Source organism: Oncorhynchus clarkii, chromosome 32, assembly GCF_045791955.1.
Source record: "Oncorhynchus clarkii lewisi isolate Uvic-CL-2024 chromosome 32, UVic_Ocla_1.0, whole genome shotgun sequence".
NCBI classification, from domain to species: Eukaryota; Metazoa; Chordata; class Actinopteri; order Salmoniformes; family Salmonidae; genus Oncorhynchus; species Oncorhynchus clarkii.
The window spans coordinates 21237740-21261573 of NC_092178.1; the positions used below are offsets into that span (position 1 = coordinate 21237740).

Sequence of the window (23834 nt, forward strand, 5' to 3'; positions counted from 1 at the left end):
CACCTTAGGAATGCTGCCAGGTTTCCTCTAGATGTGACGCTTGGCATTCAGGCCAAAGAGTTCAATAATGGTTTATCACACCAGAAAACCTTGTTTCTCCTGGTCTGAGAGTCATTTAGGTTGCTTCCGTCTGGCCACTCTACCATAAAGGCCTGATTGGTGGAGTGCTGAAGAGATGCTTGTCCTTCTGGAAGGTTATTCCATCCCCACAGAGGAACTCTGTCAGTGTGATCATTGGATTTCTTGGTCACCTCCCTGACCAAGGCCCTTCTCTCCTGATTGTCCAGTTTGGCCGGGCGGCCAGCTCTGGCAAGAGTCTTGGTGGTTTCAAACTTCTATTTTAGAATGATGGAGGTCACTGTGTTCTTCAAGACCTTCAATGCTGCAGAAATGTTTTGGTACACTTCCCCAGATCTGTGCCTCGACACAATACTGTCTCAGAGCTCTACGGACAATTCCTTTGACCTCATGGCTTGGTTTTTGCTCTGACGTGCACACACAGGTGTGTGCCTTTCCAAATGATGTCCAATCAATTACATTTACCACAGGTGGACTCCAATCAAGTTGTAGAAACAGGATGCATCGGAACTCAATTTCAAGTCATATAGCAAAGGGTCTGAATAATTACATAAATTAGGTATTCTGTTTTTTATTTTTAATACATTTGCAAACATTTCTAAAAACGTGTTTTTGCCCTGTCATTATGGGGTATTGAGTGTAGATTGATTTTGATTTAATCAATTTTAGAATAAGGCTGTAACGTAACAAAATGTGGAAAAGGTCAAAGTGTGTGAATACTTTCCGAATGCACTGCATGGTACTCACCATTTGTATAGTGGACTTGTTTTGTGTTACAGTTTTACACTTCTAATTAAATCTACCAAAGATATCTCTGGTCTGGTTCTTGAAAGATGTAGTGTTTAAGAGTACATGCTACTGTACTAAAAAAGCGCTCAATGGTAGCAATACTTTAGTGAGGACAGCACAAGGGGGTATGTTCCATGTTTAATTTCAAAATAATTGATGGCAAAAAAATCATGAAAATATTGACATACATATCACAAACACTCATGGTCTCTGTACAAAGAAATATACATGCAAAAGTAAATAAACAAACCATGTGAAATAAAACCATTTAACATCATAATACATATGTATAAAATAGGATGAGATGGGACAAAAAAAGAAACAGGAAAACAATACATCCAATCCACATTCTCATGTTTCAACCTTTGTACAACTTCACAAAACTGGATGAATAAATACATGAAAGGACATTCATTGTATGGAACTGTACATCTGACAATGGGCCTCTCTCTCTTTCCCTTCACCTCTCCCACAGCATCCCTCTCTCTCATCTAGAAAGAAATAAGACAGTTTTGCATGTTCCTAACAGATAAATCAATATACTTCCCTAACAGCAGGGACTGGACACTGGGCCTCTTCTGAGAGACTGGTAGAAAAGAAACAAATCAAAAATCAACTACATCGATTTAGCCATAAGTTTAATGTAGAGTGCGACGCCAGAAGATTAGGTTACCTAGGAAGTGATAACCATATAACCATAATGTCTTATGGAGACACTCAAAATGGCCACCAGTCCAACCATTATGGCTTCATTGACCTGAATTGGGAGGGCTGTTCTCCTCATTCTAATTCTATGGTGATAAGTTAACACCCCAATAGGGTTATAGGTCAAATAAAGAGGACTACCATTAGTGGAGCTTGCAGTACCAAGTACATGTTTTTATCTCCATTTATTACATGTACAACAGATGCCTTCATAAATAGTTGCATAAAATGTTAAAACCGCAACAATGCACATGATAAGAATGGGGGAAACATAACATCCAGTGAGTGAGTTTATAGTATTCTGTCTTCCTCCTCCTCCTCATTCACATTCCATCTGATTGGCTATATCTGCTGCCACTCAGGCTCGGTCGCACAACTGGCAATCCACTACATTTAATTTGCAGGATTTTTTAGTCTCGCCTCCAAGAACATCCTCAAAAGCAGGCGGCCAGTTTGAAACGGGAGGGACAGAAGGCAGTTAGAGTCTATTTACAAAGTAAGGCTTAAACATCTTAAATCTGCGCAACACAATTTTTGTTTAAGTAAAAGCAAAAACAAATAAATGTCTGTTTTGAAGACAATGCAGCAGTCAGCAGACTCTCTATAGTTACTTGCAACGTGGTGGTCGTCATGGTTTTTTAGATTAAGTATGTAAGCGCAGCAATCGAAAACCTCTGATTGGACATAAAACTGTCTCAATAAAGTGGAGGAGCTCAGTCATTGGATGAGTCCTCTCCAGGCTCTAAAGTAGCGTAGCGACTTTCCACTGCCGAGCATTTTCTTCAATCTTCTTGGTTTTTTTCAAATACATTTTTGAAAAGTTGTGGACAATGTTCTCTCTATACATTGGTTCTTTAATAAAGGGGGTGTCCCAACAGTCTGAGTCATATATTGTAAAAGCACAAAAACAAAACCTCTCTTTCTCCATCTCTGGCAACAAGAGGGAAGGGATAGTTGCTATGTGTACTAACACCATCTTCCTTAGCAAATCTCCTCTGAAAGCTCAGTTTGTTTGTTCAGGGATAAAATTCTCCACACGATAAAGATCGATCAAGAGGCTTTCTGTTGATCGATTGACTCTCAGTAAGATAGAGGAAAAATAAGTTCATTTTGAGTGTAAACCAGCAAGCAGCAGTAGACTGGCGATGACATTATGTCACCCTTGTTTTGATTGGATGATAACTCAATGTGTGTTCTCTCGGGGAAAAGTGATTGGCTAAGGACCTCTACGCCTACAGGCATCAGGTTTTGATTGGTTGAAGGACCACAGGATGTTTTATTTTAAACCACAACATATCTGAAAGAGAATGAGATCAGCGAATTTCCTTTAATTTTCTTTGAGATGTCCAGTCCCAAATCAATTTCTAGACCCTACCCTTCTAGTCACTTAATGTAGATCTGAATGGATTGGATAGGTCTAAGCAATATGGTTATATCTATACCGTCTTCACCTTGTCCTCTGATATGATAGGTGGAAATAATATTACTCCCACCTATCCAATCCTCTAAGATCTACACAAGCAACTAGTGGGTGGGAAGCTAGGACCCCATTTGGGACTGGACCAGAGGAGGCTGGTGGGAAGAGCCATAGAATGACAGGCTCATTGTAATGTCTGAAATGGAATCAATGAAACAGAGTCAAACATGTTATTTCCATGTGTTTGATGTGTTTATTACCATTGAATTGATTCCATTCCAGGCATTACAATGATTCCGTCTTCCGAAAGCTCCTCCCACCAGCCTCCTCTGAACTGGACGTTCTCTCCTTCCAGCCAGGGTTAGGGTGGTTGGGAGTGGGAGGGGGCATCTCTCTCCAACCCTCGCTTAGGCCCGTGGCTGTAACCGGCTCTGTAGGAAGCTCTGTACCCCTCCGATGGGCTTGGTGTCTGTCTGGTGCTTCCTTCTGTCTATGAACAGCACCAGGCGAGATGTGTCCAGACACCCCCCCTCCACCCTACCCTGGCCGTCTGCTAACCCGGCCTGGCCCTGAACCCAGGACTCCTGCAGACACAGCCCAGCTGGAGGCCTCCTTGCAGGGTCAGCCCTCAGCAGCAGGCAGACGAACTCCCGGGCCCCCTGGGTGACGCCCTGGAAGTAGTGGTGGGGGAAGCTGAAGTCTAGCCGGCAGATGTTCAGACACGTCTCCTCCACGCTCTCATCCAGGAAGGGAGATGCCCCGCTCAGGAGGACGTAGGTCACAACCCCAAGGCTCCAGAGGTCAGAGGTCAGGGCGGCGGGCTCCCCCACGACCAGCTCAGGGGAGGCGAACTCGGGGCTGCCCAGGAGAGGGTGGACGTAGTGGGCACTGTTGAGCTGGATGGCGTCCCCGAAGTCGGTCAGTTTGACCACGGGCTGGCCGGACGAGGTGTGGGACACCAACAGGTTCTCAGGCTGGAGGAAGAGAGGGAGAAAGAGGAGGAAGGAGAAGGAGGGAGGTGGAGAGCGATATGGGGGAGGAGACAGAGTATAAATAGGAGGTATAACAAAGAGAGAAAGGGAAAGAGAGTGAGAGAAAAGAGAGGGGAGAGAGAATAAATAGGAGCTATTGAAGTGAGAGAGAGAGAGAGAGAGAGAGAGAGAGAGGAAGATGAGGACGACAACAGTACCTTTAAGTCCAGATGGGCTATCCTACAGTTGTGTAGGTAATGTAAAGCTTCTAGGATGTTCCGTAGGTAGCCGGCCACTTTCTCCTCAGTCAGATTCCCCCAGCTCACAATGTAGTCTAGGAGACGACCCTGATCAACCCTGCAGAGAGGTCGAAGCACGTACACAGGCCCAGGTTTAGATGGCAGCAGATTTGTGAGAATGTTAAATGTTACTGTGTGTGTAACTCACATCTCCATGACCAGTGCGTAGCTGCTGGGGGTCTCGTACGTGTCCAGCAGTGTGACCAGGTGTGTGTGTTGTAGTCGCTGTAGCAGGCTGAGCTCCTGGGTCACCTGGTCTCTCTTCATCAGCTTCTTATTGACCAGCTTGACCGCCACCGTGTGTTTGGTCGACTTGTGTTCGCAACGCTTGACCACAGAGAACCGGCCCCTGTGGAGAGAGTAAGTACAGTAGGGTAAACACACACACACACACACACACACACACACACACACACACACACACACACACACACACACACACACACACACACACACACACACACACACACACACACACACACACACACACACACACACACACACACACACACACACACACACACACACACAGAGCTAGGAGTGATAGGAGGAGAGATGTGTAATGTACCTGCCCAGCTCTGCCACCTCAGTGTAGTGGGACTCAAAGTTGTCCTTCCAGCTCACCCTGACCCCATCACTGGACACAACTACACAGACAGGGGGAATAGTCAAATACAGGGAAAGAGGGAGAGGAGTTTGTGTGACTATTAAACAGAAGCATGCGAGTGTGGGATTACACTAGAGTACTGTGGGAATATGTTTGTGCAAATGTGTGTGTGTTTGTATGGTGTCTCACCTAGCACTCGGAGGCTGGCTGATGATGTCACAGAGCCCAGGTCGTTAGCGGCAACGCAGGTGTAAACACCGTCGTCCTCCGAAGACACGCCTACTATCCTCAGGGTCGCCTCACCAGTCTCACTGTCACACACACACACACACACACGTATTCATTTTAACAGCCAATAACCTTACTGTTTCACATTACACATGTATTTGAATATGATAATACAACACCTTCAGAAAGTAGTCACACCCCTAGACCTTTTCCACATTTTGTTGTGTTACAGCCTGAATTTAAATTGAGGTTGTGTCACTATCCCGTAATAACGCATAATGTCAAAGTAGAATTATGTTTTTAGAACTTTTTACAAAGTAATAAAAAATCAAAAGCTGAAATGTCTTGAGTCAATAAGTACTCAAACCCTTTGTTATGGCAAACCTCAATAAGTTCAGGATTAAAACATTTACTAAACAAGTCACATAATACACTGCATGGACTCACTCTGTGTGCAATAATAGTGTTTATGTCACACCCTGACCATAGTTTGCTTTGTATGTTTCTATGTTTTGTTTGGTCAGGGTGTGATCTGAGTGGGAATTCTATGTTGTGTGTCTAGTTTGTCTATTTCTATGTTTGGCCTGATATGGTTCTCAATCAGAGGCAGGTGTTAGTCATTGTCTCTGATTGGGAACCATATTTAGGTAGCCTGTTTTGTGTTGGGTTTTGTCTCCTGTGTCAGTGTTTGTACCACACGGGACTGTTTTGTTTTTTTCACGTTTCTTGTTTTGTAGTTTATTCATGTATAGTTTCATTATTAAAGAACCATGAATTATAACCACGCTGCATTTTGGTCCCGCCTCTCCTTCCCAGGAAGAATCCCGTTACAGTTTAACATGATTTTTGAATCACTACCTCTTCTCTTAACCCCATGTATACAATTATCTGTAAGGTCAATATTGTGTAGAAACTATTCGCAAATACACTTCATGGCCAAAAGTATGTGGATACATGCTCGTCGAACATGGAGTTGGTTCCCCCTGCTATAACAGCCTCCATTCTTCTGGGAATGCTTTCCATTAGATGTGCACAGGGGCAATGTCATGCTGAAACAGGAAAGGGCCTTCTCCAAACTGTTCACACGAAGTTGGAAGCACAGAATCGTCTAGAATGTCATTGTATGCTTCCCCCCTGCCGGAACCATGAAAAACAGCCTCAGACCATTATTCTTCCTCCACCAAACTTGTGGAGTTGTCACTATGCATCGGGGCAGGTAGAGTTCTCCTGGCATCCGCCAAATCCAGGTTAGTCTGACGGACTGCCAGATGATGGTGAAGCGTGATTCATCACTCCAGAGAACGCATTTCCACTGCTCTAGAGTCCAATGGCGCTGAGCTTTACACCACTCCAGCCGACGCTTGGCATTGCGCATGGGGATCTTAGGCTTGTGTGTGGCTGCTCGGCCATGGAAACCCATTTCATTGTGCCGACGTTGCTTCCAGAGGCAGTTTGGAACTCGGTAGTGAGTGTTGCAACCGAGGACAGACGATTTTTACGGACCACACGCTTCTGCACTCGGCAGTCTCGTTCTGTGAGCTTGTGTGGCCTACCACTTCGTGGCTGAGCCGTTGTGGCTCCTAGACATTTCCACTTCACAATAACAGCACTTACAGTTGACCGGGACATCTCTAGCAGGGCAGAAATTTGCTGAAGTGACTGGTTGGAAAGGTGGCATCCTATGACGGTGTTGTTCTCACCCTGGTGTTGTTCTCACTACCTTTTTGCATTTCGAAATGCTCCTAATGAACCATACATGGTCAAAAGTGTCAGAGATTGAGTACAACCAAAAGGTTATATTTGGCTCAGTTGTGGTTTGACCAGTAAAAATAAAACCGTATCTACAAAGAGAGGACCATTACGACCATTCAAGTTGCCTTAGCAACGGCAAACATACTTCAAATGAGTTTTGTACACTGTTCTGCAGAATGAACGAGTCGTGCGTTCCACCTGTCCACCACATTCAGAAGCATTTTTTCACCTGAACATTAAGAGTGGAAGCCTTCTCTGTTCACATAGTTGAACTCGTTTTGGGATGGTGCTTTTATGGCGATGGGGGTGCCGTCTATTGATCCGTTGTGTGTGTGTGTATATGTTTGCTTTGTGTGTATGTGTCTCTCTCTCCCTCTCTGCATCTGTAGCCAATGCCGTGTGTGTGCATGTATGTGTTCCCCTGTGTGTGTGTACCTGTAGCCAAGTTTATGTACAGTATGTGTTCCCCTGTGTGTGTGTACCTGTAGCCGAGTGTATGTACAGTATGTGTTCCCCTGTGTGTGTGTACCTGTAGCCGAGTGTATGTACAGTATGTGTTCCCCTGTGTGTGTGTACCTGTAGCCGAGTTTATGTACAGTATGTGTTCCCCTGTGTGTGTGTACCTGTAGCCAAGTTTATGTACAGTATGTGTGCCTCTGTGTATGTGTATCTCTCCCCCTCTCTCTCCACCTGTAGGCGATGCTGTGGTGTCCGTTGTTGTTCAGGATGGTCTGGTCAGGTCCCCTCCAGGTGACAGTAGCTTTGGGTCGGCCACACACCTTACACCTCAGAGTCACACTCTCCCCGTTGTCACACGTCACCTCACTCAGGGGGACCAGGAACTCCGGTGAGACTAAGGGTCAAATGACATCATCACTGAGCAGCTGAGAGGGCTAGGGAATGTGTCATAGTGAGAGCATATCATGTATTTACATCATTTTCTGCTCAGCATCTGTAGATTGTTAGTGGTGATTTTTCCTCGTTCTTTGATTATTATTTGGTACAGTACAATTAACTTTATTGTTCCTAAGTGTCTTGGACACAGTCAATACACTGCTGAATATCTGTATATCCATTCTGCTGTATTGAGACATTAACAGACAATAGAGGACTTACCATCATAGATGTAGTTGGGGTTTAGAAGCTGAAAAAACAAGACAGAAAACAGGATGTCAGATGTCAAAGAAGAACACTTTGTGCAGATCTGAAATGATTGGAGGGGGAGGGGGCATTGCTGGTTCCCATTGGTTGTTTACTAGCAATGCAGTAACATTGGCACCACTTAGCTCTCTGATAGGTGTAAGCAATATGGTGAAATTCCACTTAGCCTAGCCAACCCTCTCACTTCCACACACGCACCTAGGCATTACGGGTAGGGGCTAGTGGTCAATAATGATTGGACAAAAGGATTGATAATAACTTACCTTTACAGAAACCTTATTGGATAGCCCATCTCTAGACTTCCTGTAACCGTTTTCCAGCTTGCCCTCTTTCTTTCCCTCCTCTTTCCTCTCAGACTTCTTGCGGATGCGCAGGGTGGTGTGCCAGGATGAGGACTTCCTGTTTACACAAATAGGGTCTGTTGAAAGGTATATGATATACAGTATGATATAACACTAATCAATTACATATCTCATTATATCACACAATCCGTAGTTTTAGGCTAACAATATCTTGTGGTGTCACACTAAAATCTTTCCCTGTATACTGTACATTTGCCATAGTCTCTTACTTGATGGTTCCGTCTGGGCAGTCGGGGATGATGGCGGAGGTGTGTCCAAGAACGAAACCGGGGATCCAGCCCTCGGCAGCAGGGCCCTGTTCGGTAGCGGCCCGGAACACCAGGAACATGTTCTGTTGGTTAGAGGCCAGGATCTGGACCACCTCTCCCTGGGACACACTGATCTCATCTTCCTTCAGGGCCACGTAGTCCTGGGTCACCAACATGGTCGACATACTACTGCTGCTGCTGCTTTCACTCTGTGGAGAGGGGGGAATTATGGAAGGTTTGTAAGTATATTGAATAACTTGCAAGAAAATCCCTCCCACACACAAGTCAGTCCTCCACGATTCCATGCACCTCATTAGTAACAGGACAAACACACTGATTCGATCATGACATCCCAAACAACACACGGGCAAATCCATGGTAACAGAGTGATGCTGAGAAATGAGAGAAAAAACGTTGCATCTGCACTGTTCTTCAAGTTAATGTGTTTTCTAAAAATGTCCTTGGAAATAGTTCAAAGTAGTCCTCTTGCATAGAGTTGTATGGTTTGTTTAGCTTTGCAATCATTGGTGTTTGTTTGACATACATTTTAAAGGGAAAAATCTCAGCATCACTCTTACCATGGCATTGCCCACACACAAACACTCCTCACACACTCCGCTGTTTAGGTAGAGGAAAGAGGAAAAAGAGAAGTACTATTTGATTAAAGCCCTTTCTACAATCAATCGTTCAGTCATGTGAGTGTTGTTGTTAACCATCCATTTTCTAGTTTCACACACTGCTTCCAGAAAGGTTCATACACCTCCATGAGAGACAAAGAGAGAGAGTTGGAAAAGGGATTGGCACCACATTCTTCAGAGAACAAGTTAATCAGGTAGAGTGAAGAGGAAGAGAGGTACACACTCAGGTGTTAAAGGACGGATGACTTTCAGTTTCAGTCGTCTTTGCTCTTTCGCTCCGACGAGAAGAGTTAGAGAGAAGTAATCAAGAAGTAATCACGCTTTGTCAAGAGTTAAAAATAGCAGAAATGAGAGTCGTTGTTAAAGCTTGAAGCTTTATAAAAGCCTTGTTAGAAAAAACAATTGTAGAAAGTCAGGATAATTAAGTAGAGCTGTTAGACATACATGCGGTTCGTAGTAGTAGTAGTAGTGTACCACTAGTAGCAGAGTACTAGTAGTATAGTACTACTAGTAGCAGAGTAGTAGTAGTAGAGTACTACTAGTAGCAGAGTAGTAGTAGTAGAGTACAACTATTAGCAGGATAGTAGTAGTATTAGAGTACTACTAATAGTATAGTAGTAGTAGTATTAGTAGTAGAGTACTACTAATAGTGTAGTAGTAGTAGTAAAGTACTACTAATAGTGTAGTAGTAGTAGTAGTAAAGTACCACTAATTGTGTAGTAGTAGTAGCGGTAGAGTACTACTAATAGTATAATAGTAGTAGTAAAGTACTACTAATAGTGTAGTAGCAGAAGCGGTAGAGCACTACTAATAGTATAATAGTAGTAGTAAAGTACTACTAATAGTGTAGTAGTAGTAGCGGTAGAGTACTACTAATAGTATAATAGTAGTAGTAAAGTACCACTAATAGTGTAGTAGCAGTAGCGGTAAAGTACTACTAATAGTGTAGTAGCAGAAGCGGTAGAGCACTACTAATAGTATAATAGTAGTAGTAAAGTACTACTAATAGTGTAGTAGTAGTAGCGGTAGAATACTACTAATAGTATAATAGTAGTAGTAAAGTACTACTAATAGTGTAGTAGCAGTAGCGGTAGAGTACTACTAATAGTATAATAGTAGTAGTAAAGTACTACTAATAGTGTAGTAGCAGTAGCGGTAGAGTACTACTAATAGTATAATAGTAGTAGTAAAGTACTACTAATAGTGTAGTAGCAGTAGCGGTAGAGTACTACTAATAGTGTAGTAGCAGTAGCGGTAGAGTACTACTAATAGTATAATAGTAGTAGTAGTAGTAGTAGTAGTAGTAGTAAAGTACTACTAATAGTGTAGTAGCAGTAGCGGTAGAGTACTACTAATAGTATAATAGTAGTAGTAGTAGTAGTAGTAAAGTACTACTAATAGTGTAGTAGCAGTAGCGGTAGAGTACTACTAATAGTATAATAGTAGTAGTAGTAGTAGTAAAGTACTACTAATAGTGTAGTAGCAGTAGCGGTAGAGTACTACTAATAGTATACTAGTAGTAGTAGTAGTAGTAGTAAAGTACTACTAATAGTGTAGTAGCAGTAGCGGTAGAGTACTACTAATAGTATAATAGTAGTAGTAGTAGTAGTAGTAGTAGTAGTAAAGTACTACTAATAGTGTAGTAGCAGTAGCGGTAGAGTACTACTAATAGTATAATAGTAGTAGTAAAGTACTACTAATAGTGTAGTAGCAGTAGTGGTAGAGTACTACTAATAGTATAATAGTAGTAGTAGTAGTAGTAGTAGTAAAGTACCACTAATAGTGTAGTAGCAATAGAGTACTACTAATAGTATAATAGTAGTAGTAGTAGTAGTAAAGTACCACTAATAGTGTAGTAGCAGTAGCGGTAAAGTACTACTAATAGTGTAGTAGCAGTAGCGGTAGAGTACTACTAATAGTATAATAGTAGTAGTAGTAGTAGTAGTAAAGTACCACTAATAGTGTAGTAGCAGTAGCGGTAGAGTACTACTAATAGTATAATAGTAGTAGTAGTAGTAAAGTACCACTAATAATGTAGTAGCAATAGCAGTAGAGTACTACTAATAGTGTAGTAGCAGTAGCGGTAGAGTACTACTAATAGTATAATAGTAGTAGTAGTAGTAGTAGTAGTAAAGTACCACTAATAGTGTAGTAGCAGTAGCGGTAGAGTACTACTAATAGTATAATAGTAGTAGTAGTAGTAGTAGTAGTAAAGTACCACTAATAGTGTAGTAGCAGTAGCGGTAGAGTACTACTTGAAGTGCAGTTAAAGCTTGGTTAGAGCTGTGCGTTGAAGAATAGTCTAACAGGCTTGTCGATTCTTTGGAGACATACAAGAAGTGCGCAGGAGTACAACAATTAGTAGTAGTTGTTGTAGTAGTGAAGTACTACTAGTTGTAAAATAGTAGTAGAACATGTTGTAGCAGAGCCACCTCCAGTGGGATGCAGCAGGTCACAGGAAGACAGGACAGGACACGTCTCCCGTGGGTGCTGGGTTAGTCAACCAGGAGCAATAGCAGAACTAGGCCGCCCTGAAGCCTGGGCAGCGGGTACATCTCTTACCCCATTGCTCTGGGTGGACTGGATGGACTGCTCACTGGTCGATGAGCACGTACTCATGCGGTCCGCCTCCTTGCTGTGGGTGGAGTGTCTGTGGGACCCGGTCCCTGACTGAGATGAGATCTGGCCCGTGTTTTGGTTCTGCCTCCCCAGGGTATCCACTGCCTCCCCTTGGAAGGTGAAGGAGCCAGGCCGGCTGGCTGGAGAACCAGGCATAGAGCTCCAGAAGGAACCAGAGCCAGACTTCAGGCCAGGGCTGGGGGGGGGAGGGAGGAGCGCATCCTTCCCGAAGGCTGGGGTGGCCATGGGGGAGGCCATGGGGGAGATGGTGCCCGGCCGAGGCTTGGTGGGGGTGGAGAGAGCCACAGGTACAGGGAGGGGGGCCACACTGGCCCGGGGGATAGGGGAGACAGAATGGGGCTGGTCGTTTGAGGCCAAGATGGGGCGCTTGACATGGGGGCTTCCCCCCTGGACCCTCACCCCATGTTGGGCCTCCCTGGTCTCCCTCACCCCCCCTGCTGGAGCCAGGTCCTGCGGGTCCACTGGGACAGAGGGAGGGAGCGAGGGAGGAGGGGGGAGACGAGGGGAGGAACCTGAATCAGAAGTGAGCAACACTGAGTAGAGGGAGGGAAATGTCTTAACCAAGGAATTTCAACACACACACACAGACACACACACTCCCTCGGTAATACTGGGAGAGCCTCAGCCTACCTGACATCTTGTTGGGGCCATCTGAGTCTGTGGCCCCAGGGTTGTGTGGGTGTCGTAAGGGCTGGGGCAGGCGGGAGGGCTGGGGGATCCTGGAGGGCCTCCTGGATGAGCCAGCTCCACCCTGGGGAGCACCTCCAACAAGGGGACTACCAACAGCGAGGGGCCCACTTCCACCGAGCGGCCCAGATAGATGCACACCCTGTAGAGCTCCAACAGGGGCCAAACTGGGCATGACGCTCCCCACTGACGGAGCTCCGCCGCTGGGTAGACATGGTCCGTCGCTAGACCCTACATGGTTCCTCTGGTACTCTGTAGGGGAGGTCAGAGCTGGAAAGAGAAAGAGAGAGTGAGAAAGTGAGGGAGAGAGATTTAAAAAAATATATTAACCTTATTTTGGTAACATCACAACATTCCAAAATCGTGTACTGTTGAAAAAGCTCAGCTAAAAGTGTGTGTGTACCATTGAGGAAGTTGCGTTGGCTCTCCAGTATCTGGCTGATCTGAAGGGTCCAGACCTGCCGGACACCCAGGTGGGAGGAGTGGAGGACAAAGGATTCTATGCTGCTATTGGTCACCCGAGACGTCAACACAAACTTACAGGGGTCACCGTCCACACTGTCCTCCAACCCGAGACAACTGACCTGGAGGGGGAGAGAAAGTTTCCAAACTTACATTGTCTTTTGATGCATTCAAAATTCATTTTGAGTTGTCTTGGTGTTTAGGAAGTTTATACACATTTCCGTCATACGATGTAGAGACGATACCTTGATGCTCTTCTTATATAGGAAGCCAGGCATGGAGAAACCTCTCTTCTTGTCCAGTGGTTCACTGAAGATGACGACCTGTTCGAAGAGGAAGACCCTTCTCTCCCTCATCCTTCCTACTCCCTCCTCGGGGTCTGATACCATGAAGGTATCCTGAAGCAGCAGACGACCTTGGGCCACAATCTTACCCTAAAGGGGGAGGAAGAAAAGAAAGAAGATAATGGGAAAAAGTGAGGAGAAAAACATTGAAAGAGACGAATAAAGGAAGAGGTAAGAAGGCAGATCCAGGAAGAAGGAAAGAAAATCACACGAGTTGATCAATTCGTTCGGTCGATTGATCTGACAATCAATTGATCCGTTTTTAAATGTAAATATCTATTTTCTGTCAGGGTTGTCTTACGTCAAATCCTTGGAGTCGCCCCACGTTCATCATATCGTTGCATCTCTTTGGTACGATGCACATGATCTCCACTCCTTTCTGAAGGGAACACACACATTGAATGGGTCAAAACAAACACAGTTAAGGAAATACAATATAGTCTAAAAATATAGATTTTTTAAATGAAAACATTAGAGAAAAGTCCGTTCCTCTCCTCCTCACCTCCAACTCAACTGAATCCAACCCTGCCTTTTTAGAGAATTTGAGGAAGTCCTACAAACAAAACGAGACAAAGTTAATTGGATATTACAAAACTGTGACTTGTGCGAAACATAATGATTACCCAATGATAAGACAACATGTTAGAGTAAGGTAGCAAACTGATTTGATACTGGCCCCCTGGTACAGCTAAGAAAATGAATGTTTTGCACCCCCTGCTGGACAATTAAGAACATGATTTGAACAGTGATTATTTCTGTCCTACACAGGATCACAAGACGATGATGAGAACACACAGAGACTCACCCCAACCCCAACCCACACCCCCACCCACACCCTACCTTGAGCAGTAGTTGGTACTTCATGATTCTCTGGACGGGTTTGATGAGGAGGTCAGTGATCTGGAGACGGTGACCTAGACGTTGTTTCAGGTCTTCGAAGTAGGTGTCGATGTACTCTGATACGATGAGCTCGGACTTAGGCTTGTTCTGACAGTACACTACGTACATGTGGAGCCTCCGCTCCTGGAGACAGAACACATAAGGGTTAGGGTACAGTAGATATACTCGATTCAGACCCCTTGACTTTTTCCACATTGCTACATTAAAGCCTTGTTCTAAAATTGATTACAAGTTTCCCTCATAAATCTACACACAATACCCCATAATGACACAATACACCCCCCCCCCCCCCCCCCCCCCCCCCCCCCCCCGCCCAGATATATGACATTTCCATAAGTATTCAGACCCTTTCCTCAGTACTTTGTTGAAGCACCTTTGGGATTTGCGATTACAGTCTTCTTCGGTATGACGCTACAAGCTTGGCACACCTGTATTTAGGGAGTTTCTCCCATTCTTCTCTGCAGATCCTCTCAAGCTTTGTTAGGTCGGATGGTGAGCGTCGCTGCACAGCTATTTTCAGGCCTCTAGAGAGATGTTTGATAGTGTTCAAATCCTGGCTCTGTGCTGCCACCGCCATGCTTCACAGTAAAGATGGTGACAAGTTTCCTCCAGACGTGACTCTTGGCATTCAGCCCAAAGAGTTCCATATTGGTTTCATCAGACCAGAGAGTCTTGTTTCTCATGGTCTGAGAGTCTTTAGGTGCCTTTTGGCAAACTCCAAGCGGGCTGTCATGTGCCTTTTACTGAGGAGTGGCTTCCGCCTGGCCACTCTACCATAAAGGCCTGATTGGTAGAGTGCTGCAGAGATGATTGTCCTTCTGGAAGGTTCTCCCATCTCCAAAGAGGAACTCTGGAGCCCTGTCAGAGTGGCCATTGGGTTCTTGGTCACCTACCTGACCAAGGCCCTTCTCCCCGAGATGGTCAGTTTGGCCTGGCGGCCAGCTCTAGGAAGAGTCTTGGTGGTTCCAAAATTCTTCCATTTAAGAATGATGGAGGCCACTATATTCTTGGGGAACTTCAATGCTGCAGACATTTTTTGGTACACTTCCCCAGATCTGTGCCTCAACACAATCCTGTCTCGGAGCTCTACAGAAAATTCCTTTGACCTCATGGCTTGGTTTTTGCTCTGACATGCTCTGTTAACTGTGGGACACTTACAAGTGTGTGTTTTTCCAAATCATGTCCAATCAATAGAATTTACCACAGATTGATGAGAAAATGTTTTATTTGATAAATTTTAGAATAAGGCTGTAACGTAACAATGTGGAAAAAGTCAAGGGGTCTGAATACTTTCCGATTGCACTGTATATACACACTCACACAGCAACAGTCAGTCACTCACATGTTTGACGAACAGCGGCCCAAGTCGGTCAGGGTCTTCCAGACACTTCTCTAACTCTCCCATGAAGAAACTGCAGAGAGAAAGAGAGAGAGAGGGTTAGCAAGGCGTATCCATATGTTGTGTGTGTGTTTGTATGTGTGATTGTGTGTGTGTGTGTGCGTGCGTGCGTGCGTAATTGTGTGTGTGTGTGTGTGTGTATGTGTTCGTGCATGCATGCGTAATTGTGTGTGTGTGTGTATGCCCGTGTGTGTCGTACTCTCTGTGCCAGTCGTAGATCTGGTGGATGTTTCCAAAGACGATCTTGTCTTTCCCCTTCATATCATCTGGTACCCCTTCCTCCTTCATCCGCGTCATATAGCCCTGAAACACACAGTCAGGGTTGCATAATCAAGCCATCACACACACACTCTAACATCAACTAACACGAGAGGAAGAGGAAGTGAGGTCAGAGGGAGGGAGGAAGTGATGCGTTTTGACTTACCCCCACCACCACGCCCAGGTCTCTGACGTAGTCCCTCTCAGTCTCCACCAGCTCCAACAACACATAACTACAGAGAGACAGAGACAGCGAGAGAGAGAGAGAGACAGCGAGAGAGAGAGAGACAGCGAGAGAGAGAGAGCGAGAGAGATAGCGAGAGAGACAGCGAGAGAGAGACAGCAAGAGAGAGAGAGACAGCGAGAGAGAGAGAGACAGCGAGAGAGACAGAGAGAGAGAGAGAGACAGCGAGAGAGAGACAGAGAGAGAGAGAGAGAGAGAGAGAGAGAGAGAGAGAGAGAGAGAGAGAGAGAGAGAGAGAGAGAGAGAGAGAGAGAGAGGAAGCCCAATAGCCATCATCACTGTTACATCCTCAGAAAGCATGAGCTCCTGAGTTGGGAAAATCTTGTGCAATACACCGACGCATGTCTTGTATTCAAGATCCTAAATGGCCTGGCTCCCCCTCCACTCAGTATTTTTGTTAAACAGAAAACCCAGACATATGGCAGCAGATCCACAAGGTCTGCCATGAGAGGTGACTGTAGGTGACTTCCCTTAAGGAAAAGCACCTTTAGTAAATCTGCTTTCTCTGTGAGAGCTTCTCATGTCTGGAATACACTGCCATCAGACACACATAACTGCACCACCTATCACACTTTCACAAAAAACATGAAGACATGGCTAAAGGTCAATCAGATTTGTGAACATAATCCCTAGCTGTGTTGCCGCTTTCCATGTTGTCTGTTGTCTGTAGCTTGTGAGGTGTGGAAACACTTTGTTGCTTTTATGAATTTTGTCTTGCTGCTTTTTGTCCTATGTTGCTCTGTCTGTATGCTACGTCTTGCTTGTCCTATGTTGCTCTGTCTGTATGCTACGTCTTGCTTGTCCTATGTTGCTCTGTCTGTATGCTACGTCTTGCTTGTCCTATGTTGCTCGGTCTGTATGCTACGTCTTGCTTGTCCTATGTTGCTCGGTCTGTATGCTACGTCTTGCTTGTCCTATGTTGCTATTGTCTATATTGTAATTGTTTTTAATAACCTGCCCAGGGACTGCGGTTGAAAATTAGCCGGTTGGCTAAAACCGGCACTTTTACTGAAACGTTGATTAATGTGCACTGTCCCTGTAAAAATAAAATAAACTCAACTCACTCAACAGAGAGAGACAGAGAGAGACAAACAGAGAGAGAGAGATACAGAGAGAGAGAGAGACAGCGAGAGAGAGAGAGAAAGTAAGAAAACACAGCTGAAACGAGAGTGTATCAAAGTAGACAGCTTCAGTCAAATCCTACTGAGACGGAGATTGCCCTAATATGGACACTGTAACAGTGAGCGAGAGAGAGTGAGTGACAGAAAGTGAGAAACATTGCTAGTGTGCCACATTGGAAACAATTGGAATCGCTTTAACGTGTTATCCCCTTGGTTGTACTCAGATAGTGCATCTTTTCCCCCCAGATGAATCTATCAATCCAGTACGTACTGTCGTCTCTTGAGGAAGCCAGTCTTGCGCTCCTCCATCTCATCGATGGGAGAGGAGGATGAAAGAAGGGAGTTGTCGGAGGGGTTGAAGGAGGGAGAGCTGCTATCCCTCTGTTCTACTGAGAGAGAGCTGGGCCGGTCCTCTAAAGCCTGGAGAGAGAGAAGAGGGACAGAGAAAGAGGTAGATTGTAAACCAGATGACGCCTCTGCGTGTGTGTGCGTGTGAGAGAGAGAGTGTCCTCACCATCTTGCTCTTGACCAGTTCCTCGATGGCGCTCACCAGCTCTGCTGCACTGGGTGTCTCAGAACTGGACGGACGGACGGACAGACGAGAGGAGCTCTGTACAGGGATGGGGGGTTAGGAGAGAACTGTGTTAAAACACGCCATTCAGCAGAGTCTTACTACCTGATCTGGCTAAAGGTTTCATTTCCTACCAATTCCTGTCATCTAGAAAACAATCAAGCAAGCTTTAAAACAATTAACTGATGAATTAATACATAAATTAACTGATCCTATCAATTACCCAGAAACCAAATCTGTCCAGAATAACATTATTGGTTCTTCCTAATTTAACCCTCTCTTGTAGAAATCCCTCTTTTAAGGGAGAACATCAAAACATTTCATGTAGAGACACACTGCAAACACTGATCCAGGTGACTACTGAAAAAGAGACAATGAAAGAAAACAGTGTTTTTTCTGAACAGATCCCAAAATATTCCTGAGGCATACATTGAATGGCAGGTAAAATGTTTTCATATGTTGCTGACGACTAAGTTGGATTATTGGTTTGTATAAGATGATGTCATCTCGCTTAGTCTACCTTACACAGTGTTACTGTTCGTGTTGTATTTTGATCCTCTGCTCTTAATGAATGATCCAATGTTGATCAAAACAAGAAATCGGTTCTAATATGAAGTTAAAATGAAGAAGTGTAAAGTGAATCTATGACAAAAAAAGAAGGGAAATACACTACATGACCAAAAGCATGTGGACACCTGCTCATCGAACATCTCATTCCAAAATCATGGGCATTAATATGGAGTTGGTCCCCCCCATTGCTGCTATAACAGGCGGCTCCACTCTTCTGGGAAAACTTTCCACTAGATGTTGGAACATTGCTGAGGGGACTTGTTTCCATTCAACCACAAGACCATTAGGGAGGTCGGGCACTGATGTTGGGCGATTAGGCCTGGCTCGCAGTCGGAGTTCCAATTCATCCCAAAGGTTGAGGTCAGTCATCGGGTGTTTCCAGAGGCCGTTTGTAACACGGTAGTGAGTGTTGCAACCGAGGACAGGTGATTTTTACGTGCTTCAGCACTTGGCGGTCCCATTCTGTGAGCTTGTGTGGCCTACCACTTTGTGGCTGAGCCGTTGTTGCTCCTAGACGTTTCCACTGCATAATAACAGCACTTACAGTTGACTGGGGCAGCTCTAGCAGGGTAGAAATTTGACGAACTGACTTGTTGGAAAGGTGGCATCCTATGACGATGCCATGTTGAAAGTCACTTAGCTTTTCATTAAGGCCATTCTACTGCCAATGTTTGTCTATGGAGATTGCATGGCTGTATGCTCGATTTTATATACCTGCCAGCAACGGGAATGGCTGAAATAGCCGAATCCACTCATTTGAAGGGGTGTCCACATACCTTTGTATATAGTATAGTCTCCAATGAGTTTCCTAAGAGGTAAATCCATGGTATTGAAAAATAAGAGAAGATAAGAGGTTACAGGTGTGAAAGTGAAAAAGGGAGTCAGAAAAAAGAAAAAACAAGAGGAAATAATAAATTAGGAGAATGGGAATAGTTCCATTTTCTGATGAATGTTCTGATGTATATAGAGAGTGTATGAGATATCTATATAATAAAGACATTTTTAAAAGTGAATGATGAAATATGAACGGTTTAATAAAGGACTGCATTTAGAAAAGAGAAGGTGTATAATGACTGTATGAGACATTTAAGCAGTAAGGCGGTACAGTAGTGTATGAGAGTCTCTCACCCTTGCTGTGCTGTCTCCAGACTGTGCTGTGCCCCACTAAGGGTCTGTGTGTGGTGGGGTGTTGGGCTGTACCCTCTGGGCGCGCCAGGGCTTACAGTAGGTGCCAATTAATAACATGGTGCAATGAGGTTAACGCACACAGGGGAGGGGTGAGGACAGGTGAGGGGGGTGAGGGAGGAGGAGGGAGTTCTGAATCATCCTCATTTTAGCACGACTTTGTTCGTTTGTACAAGTGTTCCGAACGCAAGATGTTGCTCTTAGGCACAGATCTAGGATCAGCTTTCCCCAAATTCGATCCTGAAGCGAATAGTGTGAGAGAACGCAAAGTTGACCTTAGATCAGCCTCTAGAGATTTCTACCTGCTCTGTTCTGCATGTGTCTCCGAGTTATTCTGAGGGTGCTATCACACAGCAAACGGACGAGTAACCAGGCAACGAGGCAAAAAATACTTAAAATGCATAATCAAAACTTAGACTTGTTTGGTGAAAGCCGTATATTGAAGGAACCGGGCAGGTGATGAAAAATGTAAAATAATCCAAACTAAAAAGAAAGATGAAGAGGGGGAGTAATTCTATAGTTGGATAAAGCACTGCAGAAACTAAGAGAGAGAGAGCAAGTTTAGGTGTAGAAGAGAGCCAGAGAGAGCGTAAGGTAGGCAGACTACAAGAGCTCTGGAGAGAGACGTTTGGAAGTGTCCTTTGCCTCAGAGAGAAAAATAATAGAAGACAGGAACAGACGTCAACATTCTACATCCGTTGTCATTCAACTGACTTTCATAAGAAGAACCGAAAGAAAAACAGCAACTAAGTCTACAGTACAGTTACTGAGAGGGGGAAAAGAGAGAGAGAACTCAAGTATTGAGGGAAGAGAAAAGGAGGGAGAGAGATGGAAGGATTGATTCAGGAGATAGAGAGGTATGGAAACTGAGACAAAGCAAAGACAGGACATAAATCAAGGTAATGCTACAGCATGGTAAACAGTAAACAGACAGCAAACCAACGATACAGTCGGAAACAAAACAAACAAAAAGAGAAACAAATTAGTGTCAGAGAAAAACTCTGCTGACCCCAGGACGGGAACAGTAACTGATGCATTTCATTGGATTTCTATTTGAATAGGAGCTTCAATGTTTCATAAGGAATTGAAATCTAGGCCTGCATTCCCAAAGTGTCTCAGAGTAGGAGTGCTGATCTAGGATCAGATTTGCCTTTCATCATATTGAATGATCCTAAATCAGCACTCGTACTACTCTAAGATGCTTTGTGAATACAGGCCCTGCTCAGCAGGAAGTGAATACAGGCCCTGTTCAGCAGGAAGTGAATACAGGCCCTGTTCAGCAAGAAGTGAATACAGGCCCTGCTCAGCAAGAAGTGAATACAGGCCCTGTTCAGCAGGAAGTGAGAAGAAAACTGACTAAAATGGATGTTTGTCTATAGAATATAATCACAAAATAATTAAATTCATGGCTAAATCATAAGAGAGAGAAACTGTAACAGAAAGGATGAGTTCTCTGTGTGGGGGGGATCTTAGATTTACATGGGGTAGTTTAGGATTGTTTGTTTAGTGTTACACTTCCTGGTTACAGGCATATCTGTTACTTTATATGTGTGTACCAGTTAGCCTAGACTTTCTATCCTTTAGACCCCACCCCAATCTATCCTCTCCTGTACCTTCTCCTCACCCGTACACCCCTTCACCTTATCCTTAGGCTGGCTGTACCCCTATTCTCTACCTCCCCCCTCCCTTACCCTTACCTTGTCGTCCTGTGTGTCAGGCTGCAGTAGGCTGTGCTGCTGGATGGCCATGGGGGGCGGTAGGGGTACAGAGTCAGGACCCTCCTCGCCTTCCTCCTCTCCACAGCTCTGCATCCCAGAGGACGAGGACTTGGACAGGGTCCCACTGGAGAGCCCCTCGTTACGCACCCTCTGTAGAGGAGAGAAAGAGAGCAGAGGTTAGAGAGACGGTGGGAGAGAAAGGTAGAGAGAGACAAAAAGAGAGAGAGAGACTCAGAGAGAATTTTGCTGGTGAATAGGCGTGTGTTTGTCCATGTCTGTCTGTCGCCACCATCCCCTCACCTCCTCCACAGTCTCATCCTGGGGTGTAGCGGCGCTGTCATCAGAGTCTTTCTGGGCACTGCCCGTCATCTCACCACTCTTCCTCACCTCGCGGTTCTTCTTCTGTTTGTGCGCCAGCTTTTTGACGTGCCCGTCTGCCTTGCCACTGCTCAGGCGACGCACTGGGCTGGTCAGCCACTTACGCAGGGTGTTACCTGGGACAGGGGGATGGAGACTGTTAACACATACATGTAGGCACACACAACACACCTCCTTTTCAACCACTTTAAATGTAGAGCTGTTCGCTCAAACCCTTTGCAAAAAGGTAGTGGCTCTGTGGCCGGATCTTTTATTCCTGAAGTTCTATATCGGTGAGCGTGCAAATTCTCGCAGTAAATCGCAGGAATTTAGGACTTCACAAATGTTTTAATGCCGACATCCGATTAGATACATACCTGTAGTTAAATCGGAGTTTAATGCCAGAAATATTATATTTGCAATGTCACTAAGCAACCAAACAACAACCAAAACATCAATAGCCACTACAATGTCAAAACATGATTTTGTCATGAGTTCAGTAACATTAGCATGCTAGCGATGCTAGTCAGCGTAGGCTGCCTCCTAGCTAGCCAGCCTAGCAAACTCTAGTCCAATTGAAACCGATGCAACCCTGCTGGCTAACAGCTAGCTACATGACCAGTGTTGAAAGAGGTCCCTCATGAGATTCAAGGCTTTAAAAGAGGATGTGCCACTATGGAAGCTCATTCCCGCCACAGTTATGTTTTATGTTAATACGGACACAAAAGCACTGAAAAGAGGGACAAAGAATGGTTATTTAGACTGATTTGCATCATGTTAACTTGTGCACAACCACAGCTTCATGTAGCCTAGAGAAGCCTGTGTGTGCTGATCCCCTCTGACCAGGGGAAAATAAATTGTATAGTCATGTATTTATAACCTCAAATAGGCATATTTATTTGCGTTTCCATTTCCCCTGGATTACAATTTCTCATTTACACTGAACAAAAATATAAACGCAACATGTAAAGTGCTGGTCCCATGTATCATCAGCTGAAATGCAGCCCGAAATGTTTCATACACACAAAAAGCTTATTTTTCAAAAATGTTGTGCACAAATTTGTTTACATCCCTGTTACTGACCATTTCTCATTTGCCAAGAGAATCCATCCACCTGTGTGGCATACCAAGAAGATGATTTAAACAGCTGGGGACAATAAAAGGCCACTCTAAAATGTGCAGTTTTCTTCCACAACACATTGCCACAAATGTCTCAAGATTTGAGGGAGAGTGCAATTGGCATTCTGACTGCAGGTATGTCCACCAGAGCTGTTGCCAGATAATTTAATACTAATTTCTCTACCATAAGCCTCCTCTAATGTTGTTTTAGAGAATTTGGCAGTACGTCCAACCGGCCTCACAACCACAGACCACGTGTTACCATGCCAGCCAAGGACCTCCACGTCCGGCTTCTTCACCTGCTGGATGGTCTGAGACCAGCCACCCGGACAGCTGACGAAACTGTGGGTTTGCACAACTAAAGAATTTCTGCACAAACTGTCAAGGGAAGCTTATCTGCATGCTCGTCATCCTCACCAAGGTCTGACTGCAGTTTGGTGTCGTAATCAACTTCAATTGGCATATGCTCACCTTCGATGACCACTGGCACGCTGGAGAAGTGTGCTTTTCACGGATGAATCCCGGTTTCAACTGTACTGGACAGCTGGCGTCGTGTGGGCGAGCAGTTGGCTGATGTCAATGTTGTGAACAGAGAGCCCCATGGTGGCGGTGGGGTTATGGTATGTGCAGGCAAAAGCTATGGACAACGAACACAATTGCATTTTATCTATGGCAATTTGAATGCACAGACACCGTGATGAGATCATGAGGTCCATTGCAGTGCCATTCATCCGCCGCCATCACCTCATGTTTCAGCATGATAATGCACTGCCCCATGTCGCAAGGGTTTGAACACAATTCCTGGAAGCTGAAAATGTCACCGTTCTTCCATGACCTGCATAGTCTCCAGACACGTTACCCATTGAGCATGTTTGGGATGCACTGGATCGACGTGTACGACAGCGTGTTCCAGGTCCCGCCAATATCCAGAAACTTCGCACAGCCATTGAAGAGGAGTGGAACAACATTACACAGGCCACAATCAACAGCCTGATCAACTCTAT

General features: G+C 44.8%; 1 protein-coding gene across 1 annotated transcript in view; it reads right to left on the reverse strand.

Annotated features, from left to right (window-relative positions):
• Window positions 1-999: 999 nt before the first annotated feature.
• The window catches only part of LOC139391619 (triple functional domain protein-like), a 127117-nt gene continuing 104282 nt past the window's right edge, over window positions 1000-23834 (reverse strand). The window contains exons 39-61 of the mRNA XM_071138992.1: window positions 21655-21848; window positions 21334-21504; window positions 17825-17920; window positions 17582-17730; window positions 16112-16178; window positions 15887-15990; window positions 15631-15700; window positions 14229-14411; window positions 13891-13941; window positions 13690-13767; window positions 13290-13478; window positions 12986-13166; window positions 12526-12852; window positions 11818-12407; window positions 8579-8826; window positions 8271-8406; window positions 7963-7990; window positions 7537-7699; window positions 5056-5177; window positions 4828-4906; window positions 4408-4608; window positions 4179-4317; window positions 1000-3963 (exon numbers count right to left, since the gene is read on the reverse strand). Coding sequence (XP_070995093.1) covers window positions 3397-3963; window positions 4179-4317; window positions 4408-4608; window positions 4828-4906; window positions 5056-5177; window positions 7537-7699; window positions 7963-7990; window positions 8271-8406; window positions 8579-8826; window positions 11818-12407; window positions 12526-12852; window positions 12986-13166; window positions 13290-13478; window positions 13690-13767; window positions 13891-13941; window positions 14229-14411; window positions 15631-15700; window positions 15887-15990; window positions 16112-16178; window positions 17582-17730; window positions 17825-17920; window positions 21334-21504; window positions 21655-21848 — 4133 coding nt within the window. The 3' untranslated portion in view covers window positions 1000-3396. The remainder of the gene's footprint in view (window positions 3964-4178; window positions 4318-4407; window positions 4609-4827; window positions 4907-5055; window positions 5178-7536; window positions 7700-7962; window positions 7991-8270; window positions 8407-8578; window positions 8827-11817; window positions 12408-12525; window positions 12853-12985; window positions 13167-13289; window positions 13479-13689; window positions 13768-13890; window positions 13942-14228; window positions 14412-15630; window positions 15701-15886; window positions 15991-16111; window positions 16179-17581; window positions 17731-17824; window positions 17921-21333; window positions 21505-21654; window positions 21849-23834) is intronic.